General features: G+C 49.3%; 1 protein-coding gene across 3 annotated transcripts in view; it reads right to left on the reverse strand.

The window, feature by feature from the left end:
* AGPAT4 (1-acylglycerol-3-phosphate O-acyltransferase 4) overlaps window positions 1–16,307 on the reverse strand; it is a 198,686-nt gene that overhangs the window by 12,257 nt on the left and 170,122 nt on the right. For all 3 annotated transcript variants that reach the window (XM_030809940.1, XM_030809941.1, XM_030809942.1), the window contains 3 exons: window positions 16,056–16,209; window positions 11,889–11,991; window positions 9,245–9,320 (listed from right to left, as the gene is read on the reverse strand). In XM_030809940.1, the coding sequence (XP_030665800.1) occupies window positions 9,245–9,320; window positions 11,889–11,991; window positions 16,056–16,209 (333 nt within the window). The remainder of the gene's footprint in view (window positions 1–9,244; window positions 9,321–11,888; window positions 11,992–16,055; window positions 16,210–16,307) is intronic.

The following is a 16,307-nucleotide window of genomic DNA, read 5'->3' on the forward strand; positions in this document are numbered from 1 at the left end:
CTGACCCAGATACTCAACAATCCCGTCAGTTAACATGGACAGTACTCCCTCAAGGATTTCGAGACAGTCCCCATATCTTTGGCCAAACCCTCACCTCCAACCTAAAACTACTCCGTCTTCCTCAGTCCACCCTTTTACAGTATGTAGATGATCTTCTCCTGTGCAGCCCATCCTTAGCCATCTCCCAAACCGACACTGTTTCCCTCCTCAACTTCCTCGCAGACAAAGGGTACCGGGTGTCTCCTCTTAAAGTTCAACTCTCATCTACACAGGTCACCTACCTAGGAGTCAAAGGCGATCACTTTGGCTTTATCCGGAGCCTCCCCACCCCCAAAACCAAACAAGTTCTTTCATTCCCAGGACTAGCAGGTTCCCCAACTACTCTTTATTAGCCAAACCACTCTGTGATCTGTCCCGAGGAGCCCCGTCCGAACCCCTGGACACCACCATCCGACAACCCTTCTGAGCACTCCAACAAGCCTTACTAAAGGCCCCAGCCCTACACTTGCCCAATCTCCAAAGGCCTTTCATTACGTATAAAAGCCATATACTTTCCCTTCTAGTCTCATTCCTACATGACCCCACACTTTTCTTTCAACCATGTGCTCCCCTCCTGCCATCCTCCTCCCAATCAATCCTCAGTGCCCCCCGCCAACACAATTGTATTGAAATCCTGGAATCCCTTCTACCTTGTCCAATACAGAAGGGCCCTTAGACAACCTCTATGTGGTTCTCAGATGGGAGCTCTTTTTCCTTACAAGGACAGCACCTTCTAGGATACGCCATAGTCTCCCTCACTCAAATCATAGAAGCAAAACCTCTGCTGCCCAATACTACTAATCAACACACAGAACTCATTGCAGCCACCCAAGCTTTCGAGTTGGCAGTGGACACCTCACTCACACTTTCCAAATATGTTTTCCATATCATCCTCTCTCATTCGGCTATCTGGAAGGAAAGAGGACTACTTACCACAAGAGGAACCTCCATCACTAACGCAACTCAAATCACCCGCCTCCTTCAGGCTTCCTTACTTCCCACTAAAATCGGGATTGCCCATTGCAAGTCCCACCAAATTAACTCCTCTCCAATAACACAAGGTAACAACAAAGCAGACCCAGAGGCCAAACAAGCAGCACTCTCAACTCTACCTCCCACCATAATGCTCATCACTAATGAGCCACCAGATCCCCCACAGCCCACACAGTTAACACCTACACAACCACCTGACCCATCAAACACGCCCTCTTTACATACCTTCACTCCATTTTCCACACCGGCCCTCAGGCCCTAAAGGCATTCCTCAGTTCTTTCTTCACTTTAAGCAACTCTGACTTATAATTTCTAAAACAGCTCACGTCCACCTGCACCATCTGCCAACGAACCAACCCACAAACCCCCTTAAGACCAGGACCCTTCCCAACTCACCAGGCTAGGGGACACACTCCAGGGAGCAATTAGCAACTCGACTTTACTCACATGCCCTCTGTAAAAAGGTTTAAATACCTTCTAGTCATAGTCGACACCTTTTCCAGGTGGGTTGAGGCCTTCCCAACGACTAACAAGAGAGCAGGTACAGTTGCTTCAATCCTCCTATCCAAAATCATCCCACGGTTCGGAATTCCCTCCTCTCTCCAAACTGACAATAGCCCCGAGTTCACATCCCAAATCTCACAAAACATTGCAACTGCTCTCAACATTCCCTGGCACTTCCACATCCCCTACCATCCGCAATCCTCTAGCAAAGTTGAGCGAACAAACCACACCCTTAAGGAAACGCTAACCAAACTTACCCTAGAACTACACCAAGATTGGGTAAAACTATTACCCACTGCCCTGTTTAAACTTCGGGTCCTCCCAAAAAACCTACCCTGTTGTCTCCCTTTAAAATCATGTACGGCAACATTCTTTTCCCCTTAAACCTGGGGAGTGGGTGTTCTACTCCTTACCAAACTCTACACAATCTATACCCCTAACCCCAAAGTGGAAAGGCCCCCTCCAAATTATACTCTGCACTCCCACAGCCACCAAATACACCTGCACACCAATACCTGACAATCCCCTCAAACTCCGCATCTCAAAAACGCCTTCACTTCCTCCCATCTCGGAAGACTAACTATCCACCCACATGCATCTTCCACGTTCTCTTCTCTGGCTTCCCATCCTCTGCATCACCTCACTGTCATCCACCAATAAACCCTCCTCCCAGCCATACTATCTCTTCACTGTCAAAGAATCATATAACCTAAACAGACGGACACGCACCAACTTTATCAGCCACACTCGGTGCTCCATTAATGCCTCCACAGTTAATCTTCCCCTCCCCAAACTTTCCATGATAGAAAATGGGTGAGACCCCCTCTTCCACATGTTTCATTTTGCCGTCTGCTTTCCACATCAACAAACTAACACAGCCTGCAAAACCGAATGGCCCCAAAATTATAGTTGTCCGTGGTCAAGCTGTGTCATGCAGTGGATTTTCCAAAAAACTATCACACACACCCCCTTTTATATTACACCACCAAACAAAATGCTATTCACATCACCAACCCCACAGACCCCATCTGGGTCCAATCTGTTACAGGAGGCATATACCCCAGTAACGCTTGGTCATACCCCACACAAACCATAACCATCTCTCGATCCCTCAAGACTGACTCACAACAAGGCTTCTCCCAAATTATTAAACACATTATCCAAGGAGAGACCGAGCTACAATCACAACTAGACTCACAAACAAATCAAACCCCTCTACGTTCCTCTTGGTTATTCTTCTTAAACCAAGGATTACACCTATTAAATGCCTCCAAAGTCCCCACTTCCGATTGTTTCCTATGCACCAACCTCAACAAGCCCCCTCTTGCCGCCGTTCCCTTAGCTGAGCCCATACCCACCAATAAGTCATCTACCCCCTCAAATAGTTTTACAATTTCTGATGTTCCTCGCCTTACAAACTCGTTTCCCCATTTGCTACAACACCAGCAGCTACCACGAGGCTTTTAACACCACCTTTTGCAAACTCCTCCTTACCCGGCCCCTGTATACTGACTACATTAGTCAACTCACCTTACTCTCCTTCACCGAAAGCTTACAAGCCTACCAATTCAATCACCCAAGATCTAACTCTCTCCAAACTAGCTGCAATCTTCCTTCCCATCATGCTCGGAATCTCCCTAACAACCTCCCTCCTAGGAACAAGACTCAGCGCCACCTCTCTAGGATATAGTGTTTCCCAACTCTCAGATTTCCAGATGCAAATGCAAGATGCCATTGAGGAAACAGCACAATCCTTAGCTGCCCTCCAACGCCAAATCACATCTCTAGCTGGTGTAACCCTACAAAATTGGCGCGCTATTGACTTACGGCCGAAAAAGGAGGTACTTGTATCTTCTTACAAGAAAATTGCTGTTACTACATTAATGAGTCTCAAGTAGTTAAAACCAACATAAAAAACCTCAACCAAATCAAACGAAAACTAATGGATATAAGGTCCCAGGCCTCCTTATGGGAAGCCCTAAAGACCCCCCTCATAGCCTGGCTTCTCCCCTTTTAGGCCCAGTAATGGGCATCGTTGCCTTTTGTGCACTCCTGCCTTGCCTCATCAAATTCATGAAAAAACAAATTAATTCTATATCTAACCAAACATTTAACCAGCTTCTCCTCAGAAATTATCAACTGCTGGCGACCTGCGAAGACACAGCAGAATCCAGGGACAGTCTCACGCCCTGTTAACTGGCAGCACACCAAACAACCGGTACCAGTCCTCCAGACGCTGTCCAGCCCGCGTTGTACACCCCATTGCTCACCGAAAGTAGGTCTACCAGGTGCTAAACGTAGCTGTCCTTTTCTTAGACATAACTAATGTTTTCCCTCTTTATTTTCCTCTTAAAGTAGATTGCCCTACAAAATGACTACAACTCCACTACCTACAGCCTACTGCTTTTGCCAGTTCTTTTTTTTTTTTTTTTTTTTGAGATGGAGTCTTGCTCTGTCGCCCAGGCTGGAGTGCAGTGGCGCGATCTCGGCTCACTGGAAGCTCTGCCTCCCGGGTTCACGCCATTCTCCTGCCTCAGCCTCCCAAGTAGCTGGGACTACAGGCGCCCACCACCACGCCCGGCTAATTTTTTGTATTTTTAGTAGAGACGGGGTTTCACTGTGTTAGCCAGGATGGTCTCGATCTCCTGACCTCATGATCCGCCCGCCTCGGCCTCCCAAAGTGCTGGGATTACAGGCGTGAGCCACCGCGCCCGGCCCGCTTTTGCCGGTTCGTAAACTGCCTTCGCACAGATAGCTAGCTCATCACCAACCTCTCCTTACCTCTCAACTGGCTTACGTCATTAGAAGACCTATACCTACAAGGAACATTCATGGACCTATACTCTTACTGTGCCCCGTATATAACCTCAATGGCCCTCCTGTACCCCTTCCTCACGACGCCGCCACTCAGCAGGAAGCAGCCAGACAGATCACGGTGCCCCCTTCCCCGACATTTAAAATAAAAAAGGAGGAATGTTAGGTAACATGGGCACAGTAAGATGGCGCCGGTTCCGGGTTCTTCACCCCCGGTTCCCAGTTTTCCACCCCGTGAGCCCGCCAAGAGAAGGCCAATCAGGGAAGAACACCTCCTGCCTTTTACTCAAACCCCACCCCTAAGCCAATCACCGATGCCCGCGTAGCCCCACTGAGTATAAAAACCCAGCACCTAAGCAGCTCACCCCTTCTTCCTTCCTTCTCCTCCTCCGTGTGGCGTCGCCTTGGTGCCTCCAATAAAATCTCTTGACCGCGACCAGCGTCTTTGGTTTGAGCCCGATCGGGTCCGACTCTTTGAGTCAGTCCGACTCTTTCACTGACCTCAGGTGATCTTCCTGCCTCAGCCTCCCAAAGTGTTGGGATTACAGGCGTGAGCCATTGCACCCAGCCCCATTCACTTTAAAGTTTTCTTTGTCTGTGGTTTAAAACACTAAATCTCACCCCTCCCCTCACTTACGGCCCATGACATTGCCGCAGCACCTCCCACTGACTGTCGGGGAGAGAACAGCACCGCCAGCTCTGGCCAGACTCCAGGCTCTGGCAGAATGTCCATGGCTGATCTTGGTCATGGACCCATTTTGTAATAAAATTTGCCCCACGAGGAAATGACTCATTTTTTTTGTTTCTGTGTTACTGTGTGGCATAGTATAAAGTTGGAACTGGGAAATGTAGTTATTGAACAAACGAGAGTTGGTTTGTTTCCAGAAAGATGCATCAATCTACGAGCCGAGAGGAGGACGGGATCCTATCGAGAGGCGGCAGATCCCCGGATGAACACCCCCTGCAGCCCACAACAAAGGCACTGGGGAGGAAGCGTGCGAAGGAGACGCCCACACAGCACATCGGCTCAGCTTTCCCAGGAACTCAGCTCAGCAAAGAAATTGTGTCTTAAGGCCCGGGAGAAGAAAGAAGGGAGCAAAGGACAGGAGGAAGAACAGGAAAGAACAAAGAATAGAAGAGAAAGTTGAGGAACAGAAAGGAAGAAGTGGCTCCTCTTAGTCATCAAGTCTGGGTGAGAGAGGCTCCATGAGAAGTGCTCGCAAGCCTCGGCCTCAGCCCGCAGACATCACCCGAGTGCACGGCCAGGACTTGCAAAGGACTTACCATGGGGGCCAAGCCTTGAGGCTCCCTGCTGCCCTTCTAAGGAGCAATGCCCTTATGGTTTAAGTGAACAAACAATTGCCAGTCCCCAAAATGGTTCTTGTCCTTGAAGGCCAGAGCAGGAGAGCACAGTGTTTCCCACGGGCCACCATGCCTGCACCCCACCCAGAGCTGCTTCCGACCTTGGCCTCCACAAGACGGCTCTGAATGTAGCTTTCTTTCCCTTATTTCTCTTTAGAGACAGGGTCTTGCTCTGTTGCCCAGGCTGGAGTGCAGTGGTGCAATCATAGCTCACAGTAACCTTGAACTTCTAGGCTCAAGCGATCCTCCCACTTCACCTTCCCCAGTAGCTGGGACTACAGGTGTGTACTGCTAGGCGCAGCTAGTTTGTAAAATTTTTTTGTAAAGAGAGGTTCCTATTATGTTGCCCAGACTGGTCTCAAACCCCTGGCCTCAAGTGATCCTCCAGCCTCAGCCTCCCAAAGTGCTTACTCCCAAAGGGATTACTGGCTTGAGCTACTGTGCCCAGCCTCACCTATTTCTTAATTTGCACCATTAATGGCCAATTTATAGTCCCTTCTGCAAATGTCAAATTACAACCTGAAAAAGTACTTTAAGTTAGAAATGAAAAGTTAGAATCTGTTCACCCCATAAAATTAAGAAACCATGATGGCTATCATGACCTCCCTGGAAAAAAAGGGGGTTCTGAGGTTGTAGGTTCAGCCTCAGAGCGAGTTCATTTGGGAACTGCTTTTGTCCACAGAAGATCACACAAGGGCATGAATGGTTTCTCAAAGCCTTCCAACAACATGAGTCCCAAATGCTAACAAGCAAGAAATATTGTGCATTTTTCATAAAGCTAAATTAGGTCAACTCAAAGGATGGCCCTGTTTTCAGAGATGATGCCTTTCCCATATTAAAGAGTTTCTCTTTCAGTTTCTCTTTATGTCCATGCTTGGAAAGACCAGAATGTTGGCACACCTCTGTTGGCTGCCTGCCATCCCCTCCCATTTCGCAGAAACTTTACTTGTCCATGAAATTGAAAAGTCAGAGAACTACTGCCCTAAAATCCCAAGGTCAAAATCAACAGAATTGTCTTTCGACATACACCACACTTCTGACTGAAAGGGTGATCATTAAAATGAAATCCTACTTTGACACCCAGATTTGGGGCACGTAAAGCTTTAGATCTAGGCTCCTAGCAAAATAGGCTGATACAGAAAGGAATTGTCCCTTGACGTCTATTCACCACTCTGCTTGGAGAAACCATGCACCACTTCCACTCACTGGTCAGCGATCTTCTCGGAAGGGCAAATGGCCAGCCTCCCAGGCCTGCTTACAGACACATACTGCTTAGAGAACTCGGTGTCGCCCCAGCCCCGCATGGATAAAGGGCCTGGGCTCCAGCACCGGGCTTTGATCAGTGAGCTGGAAAACTGGGTAAAGCACTTCATCCTTAGGACCTGAATTTCCTCATCAGTAGTGTAAGAGCTTTGGAGTAGATGATGATCATTTTGAGAACCCTACCAAATTGAACACTATCTTTTAAATGTGAACATAGTTTAGAGGAAAACACCCTAAGAGACTTTTAACAAGAAGGAGATGTGCCTCTTAGCTTGGTTTACACGATGACCACATTCTGCCTGAATATAGGAGAGGAAGGGCCCGTTGAGAAAAATCTCCTTTGCCTTGATGGGCTTGAGGGCCCACGTTTGTTGTAGATTTATGTGGCTCTTTACAAAAGAGGCTCATTTTCTAAACCTTTTCGTAGCATACTCTTCTTTCAGCTAAAAGTAACATTTTAGGCCAGGCACGGTGGCTCACGCCTATAATCCCAGCACTCTGGGAGGCCGAGGCGGGCAGATCACAAGACCTCGTGAGATCGAGACCATCCTGGCTAACACGGTGAAACCCCGTCTCTACTAAACATACAAAAAAATTAGCCGGGCGTGGTGGTGGGCGCCTGTAGTCCCAGCTACTCGGGAGGCTGAGGCAGGAGAATGGCGTGAACCCAGGAGGCGGAGCTTGCAGTGAGCCGAGATCGGGCCACTGCACTCCAGCCTGGGAGACAAGAGTGAGACTCAGTCTCAAAAAATAAAAGTAACATTTTATATGCTGCCTCAATGATTAGACCAGAAAACAGAGCAAGAAAAATACTGCCTCATGCATGAAAACAGAAGGGGGGATCCATATGGTTTTGTGTTTCTCTGTCGGGGCACATATGTGCATCAGCACAGAACCTTGATAACTTAGAATCTTGTTGTTAAAAAGCTTCAGGCCTCAGACCATCTCCATCAAAGCCATCTGCATCAGAAACAGTTTGCTAGAAGTACACATTTCTAGGTTCCACCTCTAGCCTGCAGAGACAGAATCACTGGGGTTTGGGCCCGGGAATCTGCACAACTCATGCTCTAATGACAAGGTAAATGAGTCCATACATATAAGTTGTAATTTGTGTATTTGTAAGGGGAGACCAGAGAGCTATGCCCATAACCCACACAGGAAAGAGGCCCACATGGCCAGCTCTGTGCGGTGATGGCATAAAGGCATCATCAGTGAAAAAAGGTATCAGGATCTTGGTTCCAAAAACTGAGCAAACTTACGAGAGCTTCTCTACTAAAGGTGATGGCGAGTCTTTTGGACTGAAATTTGCCTAAAGGAGGCACATTTATCTTCTCCATCACACTGGAGTCTGTTAAGAGTCTTGTGGACTAAAATCCTAACACATGCCAAGTGTAGGTAGGGTTACGGTTCTTACTCAGCTGCAGAGGGCATCCTGCGAAGCTCTGGGTAATTCTCTTCTTTGAGGAACAGAGAAAAACAGAACCCGTGTCAGCCAGCCTGCATTTATGGAATTTGGGGTAAAGGTCATCAGAATCCTATAGAATATATCTGATTCTAGGGAATGACTTGTTTGGGTTTAAAACATATGGTGAATCAGAAATAATTCTTTACTGGTTAATGAGACCTGGCCATGAAAGTGCTTTTCCCACCAAGTAGAAGCTGAGCTTCACTCCTTCATAAGATCCAGTAGTTATGAGACTCCCCTCCTTGCATATGCCTTTGGAGGGAGAAACCAATGAAAGCAAAGGCCTTGCTCAGAGGACAGAACAAGTACGGGGACCCTGGGGAACTGGACCACAGACAGGAACAGGACAGGAGGCACCACAGCAGGTTCGAGCCCAGCCAAGACCAAGGTGGACCCTTGTAGGGGCTTTATCCTGCTTATTCTGGAGATGTTTTGAGACCAGATTGACAACCGAATTGTTGATCCAGAAGCAATCAAGACCATGTCCATTGCTGCAGAGAACATCCACCCCACAAGCACATCCTGCCTTAGGACCAGAGGCAGGAAAATGCGAGCAGGGGCGATTGGGGCCATTACTTCTTTCTTGGTCCACTACAGCTAGAGAATAGCTTCATTGTGTGTGTGTGAACCCTCCTTAAAAAATATTTTGCTATGTTCTTTATTGCCAAGAGAGGGGCAGCTCCAGACTCACTAATAACTGGCTCTGTGAGATCTCGCCCACCGGAGAAAGGCCTGCTACCACACAGCCACACGGCGCATCCACAGCTGCAACATGAAGGGACCCCTGGCACCCAGTGCACTGACCTTCTCCTGGTAGAGCTTGTGCAGCCAGGCCGAGCACCTGTCATCGTCTTCAGGGATGTCTTCCAGTGGGATCCTCCTGCAAAGGCAGAGAACAGCTAGCAGGGAGAAGGTGATGCCCACCCCCAACTTACACTTTCCAGTAACGGTGCTGCCATTTTTTATCTGGGTCGCCTAAATAACGTGGAAGTGAAGAGAGTAATGCAAGTGATAGAAAGAAGGGGCGTTCCACATCCACACTGGAGAAACACAGGCCAAAATGCAATTATGACCCACGAAGGAATAATCCAGGGTCCAATTCAATGGCACAGACAGATGCTGTCAGAACAGGAGACACTTGCCTCATTCCATCTTCCCTCCCACCTCACAAAAAGGCCCCCAAAACCTGGTATTTGCCTCTTCCAAAGAGGACAACACTGCCTCAGTTTCCACATGAGACAATCCAATATACACAGAATCGATGCATCAGAGACAATATCCTAGCAATTTCTTCTTAGCCAAGTAACCGACTTACTGGTAACGGCAGATTATCTCCCATCAAATGATTCCTGTGGCCTCTTGGTTAGCCTTGAGGCAGACTTTCTGCAGAGGTTTTGACAAGTCAGTGATGTGGATGGTGGGGAATTAAAGTTCTCCCAGATGGAAGTAGCCAGGGCGTCTTCCCCAGGCTCCATGGCTCGGACAGGGGTCCTGAGTCACTGCACCAGCGATAGCTCAGAGACTTGGGTGGCTCTGGGGACTGCTGCTGGCAAGGGGACTCGATCATCTGCAAAGAGCCCATACTGAGCACGGGGAGAAGTCACTCCGCCCCCTTTGCCATTCCTATTTGTTCTCAGGTTGTTGGCTCTTGCGATTTCAAGGGACGTTCATTTATACTCAATTTTGTCCGTGTCAAAGTATGCATCTGGCTTGATTTCCCAGGTCATTTCACTCCCTTCTGTGGCCTACGAATATCTTAGTAAGAAGATTTGAGAGCTTATCTATCACACTAGAGTCTGTTAAGAGAATAAAGGATGGGGTTCCGTCTTACAACAGGTTATAACGAGGCACTTCAAGGCAGTATTGTACAGAGGTAAGTTTTTCACATAATTAGAACTTACCCCATAAGCTCTTCCGGAAATATTCTTTCACCTTTTCTGTTCCTACACACACTGTACTTCTGTGAATCCTCTACTTCTTTGCTCTTTGATCTACTCCACTTTGGAAATGAGATCTCTCAAGTCTGCCTAATATTTCTTTATTTGGATAGTGGGAATGTAGTGAGTTTTGCCCTATTCAGCAACTTGACATTATCGCCCTTGATGTTTCAGTGCTTTGTGCTGATGTATGTTCAGAAAAATGCCTCAATCATTTTTAATGGGCAGGTACAACAAAAAGATGTGTGTTGAATAGCATCAAGGCTAACCTTCGTCTGGGGTCAAGAGGGTGATCTGGCTTCAGTGAGTGAACGTGCCAGTATCATTTTTGGGCTGATTCTCACACATGCTTTGGAGAGTTGCAGCTACCTGAGAGGTGAAATAATCTTGTACACATCTTGGGGTTTTCCCAAATAACTGAGCCCAGCTGGCCATCGAATGGAGCTCCTGCCAGCTGTCAGAGAACATGGGGAATAAAACTTCACTTTACTCCTAGGAGAAGATCTAAAGGTCTCCTTCAGGCAGGTGGGTGATTCTCCTGCCTTCATATGCCACAGAACTGAGTCACAGGGCAGACTCTTGCCTGCACCATCAGACAAGAAGTCAGTGATGATGACGATGCTGTCCTATTTTGATGGGAAAGCCAGAGTCGTTTTTAGATCAGAAGCTACTTAACTTTGGCTGCCAGTCCACCAAAATATCTCCCAGGAAAGCTTGGACGTTTGGTGTGGTCTGGTGGGAATGTAGGGCCCCCGGATTTTCATGGTGCTGTGTTGTAATGTGGCTTCTGTAAGGTCTTGAATCAGAAGGTTATAAGCCCCTGGGTTAGTTCTCCATTAGTGGGCATTTCAGATTCTCTTGATTAGCATTCAGAGAAGATGACCCATAGCACAACAAACCAATACGATCCCTGACCCCTGGGTTTTAATGCGTGAACTGCCATTGTGTTTACTATCTGCAGCACCTTCCAATCCTGTTTCCCACTGATTTTGGTGACATTCTGGAAGTGTTTGGCCCATTCTGTAAGCAGGCAAAGAGAACTAGTTTGACTAATATGTTCTGGAAGTGTCTTCAATAAAATCATTAATAGCCTGGAACGTAACACATAAGTGAGACACTGCAAAAGAGTTTTGCATTTGTGTCTAGACCGCCTTATATAAATACACATCTGTGTGCATTCCACACAGCAGACCCATCGCCCAAGAAAAGGGTCAATAACATATTCTCTTCACACCAACACCAAAATAATTATAAAATATGGCCTTCCATTTGTTCAACCTAAGCTCTTTGATACGAAAGAGCTGGTTACAGAGGATCCGGAAGAAGCTGGGATGGAAGGAGACTTCAGCAGATCATTCACAATAGTAGGATGTGTCAAGTTCAATGCAAAACAGACTGCAAAGAAGTCAGTGTGACCCAGGGATCCCTGGAAGAAAGTCTCTAGGTCATTTGTGATGTGTTTACTTTGAAATGGGCACTGTCTTTTCTGGAAAGGAAACAGTTCAACTTACCTAACATACAAATCTGCATGGTATTTCTTTCCGTTTAGGACTCCCAGCAGTGTTGGATTTTCATTATTTCTGAAATTGAGTGTACAGTCATATACAGCTGAAACTATAAAAAATAAAACAAATACAAAGCAGTATATAGCGTGTGAACCCAATTTTGTTCTGTAGATACACACATTGGAAGACAATAATCAAATGGCTAACTGCTTATCTAGAAATGGTGTGGTCAGATTTCTTTTTTTCTGTATGGTCCACATGTTCTACACTGAATGTGTATTATCTTTTGTAATCATAAAATCCCACTAGAACCTAGTAATAGAAAACAGGGTCATTGCTGAAGCCAGATCACTTTTTTCTTTTCTTTTGGAGATAGAGTCTCACTCTGTCACCCAGGAGTGCAGTGGTGCAATCTCGGCTCACTACAACCTCTGCCTCCGGGGTTCAAACAATTCTCCTGCCTCAGCCTCCCAAGTAGCTGGGGTTACAGACACCCACCACCACGCCCATCTAATTTTTGTATTTTTAGTAGAGACAGGGATTCACCTTGTTGGTCAGACTGGTCTTGAACTCCTGACCTCAAGTGCTCTGCCCGCCTCAGCCTCCCAAAGTGCTGGGATTACAGGTGTGAGCCACCGTGCCCAGCCCAGATCACTTTTAAAGCAATACTGCAAAGTCAGGTCTAGAGATACTGCAACGATGATTTGTAAGTTTCTAATGTGCCCAGCCTATCATTTCAGTCAAGAAACACTGAAATTTGAACAAGTGCGGATGATAAGAAAAATTATTCCAAAGGAAACTAAGGATGTGTCTCAGTTACAGCAACATAACCATTCTATGAGCATTATTTCCCCCTAGAAAAAGAAGATAGCTACAAATTATCCTAGATAAGATACTGATGAGAAACTCCTTAAGGAATTGGATTGTAGTCAGTTGAAGCTTCTTGGATCAAAGGATGAAAGAATATAGGAAGGAACGAGTGAGGGAACAGAGGAGATAAATGCACAGTGGAAACTGGCCACTTGCTGAAGAGTAAGAGCACCAGACGGTAGGAGGAACGGGTGGGAACCCCAGCAGCTGCCACCGTTTCCCACCGGTGGGATCTTCTCTTGGGCAGCTGGGGCTAGGTCTTCTCCTGGAGAAGGGAGACTCTGTCACACAGCTGCTGAGATGACGGAGGTCAGGCACTTTCTGCAGGGCCCAGCACATGGTTTGTGTTCAATAAATGATGAGCCAGACACTTCACTGGGAGCTTTACATACGTGCAAGTATTAATAAAAGGAGTGGGAGAATGGCAGGAAGGAGGAAAGGCCCTTGGTCTGGTTGGGAATACGTGGAACCAAGATTCAGAAAACAATAAATCACCATCTGTTTTCTTCTACCTGCTGCCTGACCACCGTGCGGGGTCTGCAGGTCCACTGTCTGCGCCAGCGGGCAGGGGGCCTCCTGCTGCCCTGCAGGAGAGCCTGGAAGCAGGGTCCGGAGTGCCCGAGACCACGCACCCTCGCCTCGGGGCTGAAGGCAGGACTGTTCTCCTGAGCCCTCCTGAGGAGTAGCTGCCTGGTCAGGGTGGCTGGGAGAGAACCTGGATGCTCATCACGTTTCCCAGGCATGTTAAAGCATAAATGGGTGTCTACAGGAACAGCGGTTCAGGCTGTGTGGACCATCACTGTAGTGTCCTAGGGCTTCCCAGTAAGAAGGGGCCACAGAGCTCACGTAGTTCAGCGGTTCTGACGACACCTTTCCTCCGACCTGCTCACACAGGGACCCATGCAGACAACAGAAGAGGCTGACTCTGGTTAAGCAAAGGTGGGGAGAACCCACGGGTTCCCCAAAGAGCCACCTAAAAATCAGTGACTTGTCCAACTGTCTTATTTTCCAGAGGAAACCCTCAAAAAAAGTGTCTTGAATGGAGAGCCAGCCTGATTCTAACTGCAAGGCGCATCAGAAGGAGTGAGAGCAGCCGCTGCCAGCCCCCGCCAGCCAGGAGCAAATCCCAGCTCGCCACGTACTGGCTGAGTCACATTGCGCCAGCTCCTTAACGTCTCTGAGCCCCATTGTCTTTATCTGTGAACTGAAGGCAAAAAGAAAAAGCAATGTACCTTCCTGAGTCCTGTGAGGACATCCTACACGCACAGTGCGCACAGGGCTGGCACGTCAGACGCACCCGAGACCGGTGGTGGCTATTATTGGAGAGAGCCTTGTTAACTCTCCATGATGAACAGCACAGAGCTGGACGGCCTTGCAAAGCAAAACTGAGGCAAAGCTCAGTCAGGGAGCCGCGCTGGTCCAACCCAGAGGGGATGGATCAGGAGGGGGACACATAGCCCTGTAAGCTGGGCAACCCCACCAGGGGCAGAAGGTGAGACGTGCAGTGGGAGGCAGGGGGCCCCTAACAGAAGCAGCCTTTGATTAAATGTTTATCATGTGCCAGGTGGGAGGCTGAGCCCTTTACCCAGCTTTTCGCATTTAATCCTCCTTGCAACCCTAACAGATTTTGCAGAACTCAGAGCAAACTTAGGACCAGAGAGGTTAGGTCACTTGCCCAGAGTCACACAGCTGGTCAGCAGAGGAAACAGGATTCAGTGAGGTCTCCTGTTCAGGGAGCGCACAGCGTCTTGACACTGCTGGACAGTGCAGAGCGCAGCAGCCTGGGAGGTGGAGCGGGGGACGAGCAATGGGGGCATCCTTGGCCCTGGGGCCCAGGGTCGCTGTAGAGGCAGGGACTGCAGGGAGCAGGCTGATTCTGGCCCTTGGGCTGAGCCCAGAGCAAAAGAGACATTTAGGCAGCTAGTGCCCCTCTGTGCCGCCACCTTCTAAGAGGCTGGGCAGAGGGGAAGGACCTTGGAGGCGGTTGGCCTGGTGGGCCCTCGGTTCTGCAGGCCCGAGTGAGCTGCCAAGACTCCAGAGCCTGCCTTTCTCTCTTCTCTCTGGGAGTTAAGAGCTGCCTGCCAGGATGTTGTGGGGATTGAAGGTGACACTGTGTGTGGAGTACATGGCATTGTGCCAATAGAGGTCATCAAAGAATGCTGGTAACCAGGAGAAGAGGGATGATGAAGCAAGGGAAGAATGTGGGGAAGAAGAAACTGGTTAACAGGGCTAAGGGCAGGGCTGACACACAGAGGGGAGAAGGGGCCAGGGGTACAGCCCGCCTGGCCTGGGTTCCTGCAGCCCCAGAAGGGAGTGGGGCTGGCGCTGGCCTGCGTGTGCGGGGGTGTGTTAAACCGGCAGCAGAGGCCAGCAGGGAGGGCTGCCCAGGACCTTAAACCACCGCTGCAGCCGGTGGGTCACCTGGGGACTTTTAGAGGTACAGATTCACCAACTCTGTTGCTCCAGAGGTCCTGGTAAGGGCTCGGCCATGGCTGGAGAAACCAAGGGGCCCCAGATGCAGGCCTGGGGAGGAGTTTGGGGCCCCCTGCCCTTTGCCTCAGAAGGAGGAGAGGAGACAAGAGGATAAGGCCAAGGAAGGCAGCAGCGTGGGGCCGGGAGCCGCATTCAGCTGGGTTCGAGCTCCCTCCAGGAAGGAGCCAGGTTCGCCTGAGGTGCTTTGCCTGAGAAAGAGCACAGGAAGCGGCCCCCAGGGCCTGCAGCCCACGGAAAGGGCCAAAGGTCTGCGAGGGCGTGGGGAGGCCGGCTGTGCAGGAGACAGAGGGTGCTTCTGAACTGGAGACAGAAGGGTCAAAAAGAAGACAAAAGCATGACAAGAGGCCACAGGCACGTTGTTACTATGTTGTTCTTCTTACCGATGGCCATTTAGGGTTCCAGACTCCGAGGTCAGCTGTGACAGACCACAAGGTCAGAGTTCAGCTGATGCCAACAGGTGGGCAAGAAATACCCCCCAAACCCAACTGTGCTGTCTTGGGCCTGTGGGCCTGGACCCAGGTTACCCCATGGGCCATCCAGGTACCCAGCGCATTTACACAGCAGAGGGCAGTGCTGGCCCAGGCATCCCAGGAAAAGCAGGCATAGGCCCATCCTGGGTGCCAGCCAGGGGTGCAGGTGCCATTTGTCCTTGGTTCCCAGTTCCAGAGACCGGACTTGAGCAGCCACTCTGAGCTCCTAGCCTCAGGTCAGCTGGGAAGTGCTGGCAGGAAGCAAGCTCTGCCCATCCAGAGCTGGGGCTTGTCTTCCTTGCTGCCACGGGGAGGCCCAGGGCCACGCACTCTTCCTTACCTACATTTCTCAAGCTCCTCACGGTGATGGCGAAGCCCTTGGTTCGTGGCAACAGGTGGTGCTTGAGGCGAGGCAGCCCCTTGGCTCGGGCCACCTGCATGCTGATCTCATGCTTCTTCTCCGTGAACCGCGTGCCCTCACAGTGGATCAGGAACTGGAAGGAAGGAGGCAGGAGTCACACGCAGCCCCGGGGTCACACAGAGCCCTGGGGTCATGCGTGGCCCTGGGGTCGCACAGAGCCCCAGGGTCACA

Source organism: Nomascus leucogenys, chromosome 3 (assembly GCF_006542625.1).
Source record: "Nomascus leucogenys isolate Asia chromosome 3, Asia_NLE_v1, whole genome shotgun sequence".
In the NCBI taxonomy this organism is placed as follows: domain Eukaryota; kingdom Metazoa; phylum Chordata; class Mammalia; order Primates; family Hylobatidae; genus Nomascus; species Nomascus leucogenys.